At 51.8% G+C, this 5,281-nt stretch overlaps 2 protein-coding genes across 2 annotated transcripts in view; one reads left to right on the top strand and one right to left on the bottom strand.

Moving 5' to 3' along the window:
• The window catches only part of LOC103801016 (bestrophin-1-like), a 7,706-nt gene extending 6,385 nt beyond the window's left edge, over nt 1-1,321 (top strand). The window contains exon 8 of the mRNA XM_009073416.1: nt 169-1,321. Within this exon, the coding sequence (XP_009071664.1) occupies nt 169-1,321 (1,153 nt within the window). The remainder of the gene's footprint in view (nt 1-168) is intronic.
• An 856-nt stretch (nt 1,322-2,177) lies between these two features.
• Nucleotides 2,178-4,329, bottom strand: LOC103801006 (ferritin heavy chain; the record flags this gene model as incomplete). The annotated part of the gene is made up of 4 exons (XM_009073405.1): nt 2,178-2,506; nt 3,366-3,491; nt 3,936-4,082; nt 4,288-4,329. Coding segments are annotated over 4 exons (480 nt in total), but the record flags the coding sequence as incomplete, so codon positions are not given.
• Nucleotides 4,330-5,281: the final 952 nt, after the last annotated feature.

The raw sequence follows: 5,281 nt of genomic DNA, 5'->3' as shown, positions 1-5,281 counted from the left end.
CCTCCACACCTGTTTAATGAGCATCCCTGTTGTGGGGGGCTGACACCGACCTAATGGCACTACAGGGAGAAGCTTGCCACTGGCAGCAGCATTCCCTGTGCCTCCAGCCCATCCAGCAGAAACCCCCTCCCTTTGCAGCTGTGTAACACCCCTCTTTGCCTTTCCCAGCATGCAGAAAGAAGACATGGAGTTCCAGCCCCTGGAGCAGATTAAAGAGAATGAGGAGGCCAACCACTCCACACCATTACTGGGACACCTGAGCCGCCTCCTGGGTGTCCAGTCACCAACCTTCTCCAGGTCCTCTTCCCGGATGAACCTGCTGCGCCGGCGAGGAGAACCTTCATCACCCTTCTCCCATTATTCCTACCACGACATGGGCAAGCCTGGAAGCCCTTGTGGCATCAATCAGCCAAAGGGAGACTCCCAGGAGCCGTGGGACAACGAAGATGGGAAACTCAGGGAGCTTGATGCCTTCATGTCAACCCCATTTTATGAGAGACCTGGTTTCTACAGTGCTCCACAGACTCCCATCAGCTCCATCCCCATGATCTTCCCTTCCAGGCGCCAAGGCCGCAAGAAGCCTCCGGCGCTCTCCAGCATTGCTGCTTGCTCTACTTCCCTCAGGGATGTTGTTGTCAATGCCTCACCTTCCAGGGCCAGTGACGTGGACAAGAGCCAGAGCTCCCTTGGCTCAGGGGCTAAGGAAACCTTTGTTTGGCCAACAGATCAGAGCAAAGGTCCTAACTCCATGTTTGTCACAGTAGAAGAAGAGAAGAGCAGCTCCAGAGAAGGTGTCACCACAGGAAGCCCAGGAGCACAGTCCACAGCATCAGGCAGCCCCAAATTCCCCTTCCTGGCAGAGTCCCCCGACCACGAGAAGCAAGGCAGCTTCAAGAGTCCGAAGAGCTTGAAAGCTTCACGCCCACCTTGGCTAACCCTGGAGAGCACATCACCAGCCACTCCCAATTTGGAGCATTCCAGTAACAAAACCCCTGGGGGCAGTGCCTCCCTCTGCTTCTCCTTCACTCCTGTGACATCTCCAGTGCTGGAGAGGTCTCACAAGGGCAATCTGGGCCCTGATGCTCGCAGCCTGAGTTTGGAAGATGCAGCCAGCGCTCCAGACCAGCATCCAGAGGTTTCTAGGAACACTGGGAATGGAAGCACTAATCCCCCCCCAACAAAAGAGGCAAGAAGAGCAGAGAGTCCATCCCCCAATGACTCTGGCATCTCCCTAGCTGAGGGCGACTTTGTGGGGCTGATGGAGGTGATCATGGAGGCTAGTGAAAGCCCAGGGGAGGAGCAGATAGACCAGTACAGCTAGAGGAGACGACGAGGCTGCCAGATGAGTGATAGTGCAGGATCTTCACAGCTGGCTCTCACTCAAACACAAGGGCAGTGCAGGACGTGCAGCTGGAGCCCAGCCTAGGCTACAACCAGCACTAAGGACACACTGCTCCTGGCCTCAGCTACAGTACCAGGGCACCACCTGTGTTACAATGATGTCAAAACCACCAAAACTCAATTTGCAGCAAAAGAACAAGACTTGGAGTATGAAGGACTTGCTGATACCTCAAGCAGGTACCACCCTGTGTAGCCCAAACCAGGGGTATAGTTACTATGGATACTTTCCTCCTCCTCACAGCAAGAATTGGAACTTGAGCTTACAAATCTCAGGCAGGACTTGCACTACTAGATACTCCAGGGAAAGTAAGGGACTGAAGCAAGTCACATAATTTGTGATGCAGACCCACAGTGCTTGTTCCAGTCATGTCCAGCTGGTGTTTTCCAGTACTGGGAAAGTACTGGAGTAAGGCAGGGTAAGTGCCCACCAGCACAGGCAGCTGCAGCATTTGCCCAGCACATTGCTTCCTTCTGAAGTTCCACATCACCTCTGCCACAGATCTGCAGTGCTCAGAGAAACCTGGATGGCAGCAGACACCATCCACCTGAGTTTTACTGCCCACCATCAGAAAATAAAAGCAAGGCTCAAGCCCAGGACCAGCGTTTCATTTCCTTATTTTGGTTCCCATCAGCAGGGATTTAGAGAAACCACACAAGTTCTCCTACTTCTGCCTTCAGCACCAGCTGCAAACCTCCCACAACACACAACAAATCTACCTCCCACACCCCTTCCACTGCTGCCTCCTCTCCCTCTGAACTCAAAAGGAAGAGCAAGCTGGAACCAAGTCACTTTATTGGCTGGAGGGCAGTACATAAAACACGAGGGTTGGTATTTGGTACAGAGTATGGAACTGTTTATCTAGGTAGCTGAAGCTGCATGCACGGCTGGACAGTAAGTACGAGTCCCACTGAAACCCACAGCGTGGCTCTGGGCAAGGCTTCAGCTGTCATTGTCACTGTCCCCGAGGGTGTGCTTGTCAAAGAGGTACTCTGCCATGCCATACTTGGGTGCCCCCATCTTCCGCAGGTTGGTCACGTGGTCACCCAGCTCCTTGATGGCCTTCACCTGCTCATCCAGGTAATGAGTCTCAATGAAGTCACACAACTGCAAGGGAGACAGGAGAGTTGAAATGTAGGCCTGGGCACAGCCTATCCCGAAATCCTACCAGTCCTCCCTAGGGAGGACAATTTTCAAGCTGAGAGCAAACAAACAACCTTTAGTTTGCCTCAGCAATGCCAGAACGAGATCAAAGTGAGGCAACACCTTGCTCCAGAACCCTGCAGAGCAGGTCAGCTCAGGAAGCCTCTCCTCTTCCTCACTGCAGGAAGCATTAGTAAGGGTTCTGCACAGATTTAGATTTCCCCACCGCACAGCACTCAAACTCACAACCATGAGGATCTACACCTCTGGAATGGCCCAGCTATGTTGGTTTGTTTTCTGGCTTATACAGGACATTCCCAAGAGTACTTGGATTCACACACATACTAAGCTCTTCCTGATACCAAGCAGCCATACTAAAAACTTCCATCTGTGAAGAACTATGTTTTCAGACACAACCATCAGAGCCTTTAACATTCAGAAGTGCCTCCAAAATTTTGTGGCACAAAAGCCTCATGACAAAAAGCCTTTGAAGTTTGAACTCATCCCCCTTGGATGAGTTCTTATCCCCCACAGATGACTTGTTCTTGGAAACAAGACCCCACAGAGCTTAATACACTTCAGAAAAAATAAAGCAGGTCTCAGCCACCCTAAAAGTCCTCCTGGAAGGAGAGCAATAACCCCACCAAACACCTAAGGCACAGGCTGACACCTGGGCCTTTCCCTTTGCAGGGCTGCACCCCTAGTTCACACCTTCCTTGACCTTTATTAACATCAGGGTCCCTTAGCTCAGCCCTCAACCCAGTGAGACACATCCAAGCTCTCTCCTGGCACAGCTACACCCCCAGGCTCAGCACCCACTTACGTGTGGGTCATTCTTTTCAGTTGCCAATTTGTGCAGTTCTAACAGTGATTGGTTCACGTTCTTCTCCAGGTGCAGAGCACACTCCATGGCAGTCAGGCCATTCTCCCAGTCATCACGGTCTGGCTTCTGCAAGGGCAAAGCACAGGACACATTGGCTCTAAGTACCCACACACCAGTAGGGAGCAAAGTCTTTAGATCACTGTCAAAGCCTGTTTAGACCAAGTTCAGGCAGTTAGGTAACATCAAGCATTCGAAGTGCACACTCAGAACTGAATGCCCCTTCCAAATCCCTCCTCAAGACACTGTACAAAGCACTTCTGCTGTTAAATTTAAAGATGAGGATGAACTAGTTGCATTGTTTGTTTTCACCCCACAGTAAACCACCTTGGGCTTGGCATTCTCTTCTCCCACAGGAAATACTTTTTGTTACAAATTATCACGTTACTACTCATCTCAAATCATTGATCTCCACTCTCAGCTGCTGCTCCCCTGGGAGAGAGCCCATAGGGAGATTCCTCCCCTTCCAGCCTGGAGACAAGAGGCAGGACAGCTCAGGGTTCCACTCCTCACCTTGATGTCCTGCAGGAAGATGCGGCCACCCCTCTGGTTCTGAAGCTTCATCAGCTTCTCCGCGTGCTCACGCTCCTCGTGGGACTGATGCAGGAAGTACTTGGCAAAGTTCTTCAGAGCCACATCATCCCGGTCAAAGTAGTAGGACTGAAAAATAGGAATTCACAGGCTCAAAACCCCAAGCCAAGCCTGAGCTGTGCCTTCAGATGTCTCCTCTCAGCCCTGCTCCAGGACGGCTGGAGTCCAAGCTGAGGCCAGCAGCAGCACTGACAGCAAGGCAGTGTGGAACAACTTTCCCCTCAGGATCATGAGTATTTTCCAACTAGGATTAAATTTTAACCTGTATCCCTACCAAGGACACAAATAAATGGTGTTTGTGTCCTTGGTTCAGTTTCTGGACACCCCACAGATACCTGCTCTGATCACCAAATGCCTTAAACAGCAGCCTTGAAAAGCCTTTGCAAAAGGGAAATCTTCCCTTTGTTTACCATGATCACAGGTCAGGGTTATGACTTGCAACACAAAAACTTTCAGGTACTTCTGCAGTAAGCTCACAAGCTTCCCTAGGCTTTTTAGGGATTAGGCTTAGGAGTACACTTTCTACTTTGGGGGGAAAATGTTACTACCAGGCTTAACGGCAAAAGATAAATAGAACTAATATATGAATTCAACAGTGAATACCTTCTGGAAAGCAAAAAACCCTGTAACAGCAGCCAGAAACCATCACAGCTTGTCTGTTGCTTGGTCAGGGCCATTAGCAAGATTCAGTGGAAGGCCTGGTAGGAGTTCCCAAAATATTACAAAATACTTACACAAATATTTACCAATACACTACAGAACTCTCTGCTCTTGAACCAGCAGCCTGGAGGCTCAAGGCAAGGCACGGGAGCTTGTGTACCACTGTCACCCACCACCATCAGTACAGTACAGAGCAGGGTTCAGAGTAAGAGACAAGCTGCACGGATGTGCCACCGCACAGTACAGTGCCACTAGAAAGTCTCAAGTTCCCTGCAGCACGTCCAAAGCACCAGGATTGCTGCGCAGAGGTCAGAGCTGCTCTCTGGACCAAAGCCACTCGGCACGGCTACAACGGGAGCCCCGTGCCAAGCGGGACGTGCACGCACAGGGCCAGGGAAACCGCGGATTCCTCCCGGCTCACTTCAAACGCCGAGAGAACCGTGCTCGGAGTCGAGCACGCCCGTGGGAAAGGTGCCAGGCCGCGTCGTTAGCCAACTCCCGTCTCCAGCCCAGCCCCAAGGGCAGAGCCGCTGAGCTGCGCTGATAACGGAGCGCCAAGGGCAGCGGCCCCAGCGCCGCTCCCGGGCTCGGCAGAGATAAGGCGGCTC

This window comes from Acanthisitta chloris, unplaced genomic scaffold (genome assembly GCF_000695815.1).
Source record: "Acanthisitta chloris isolate BGI_N310 unplaced genomic scaffold, ASM69581v1 scaffold24490, whole genome shotgun sequence".
Lineage (NCBI taxonomy): Eukaryota > Metazoa > Chordata > Aves > Passeriformes > Acanthisittidae > Acanthisitta > Acanthisitta chloris.
This window is presented reverse-complemented; position numbering and strand designations above follow the sequence as displayed.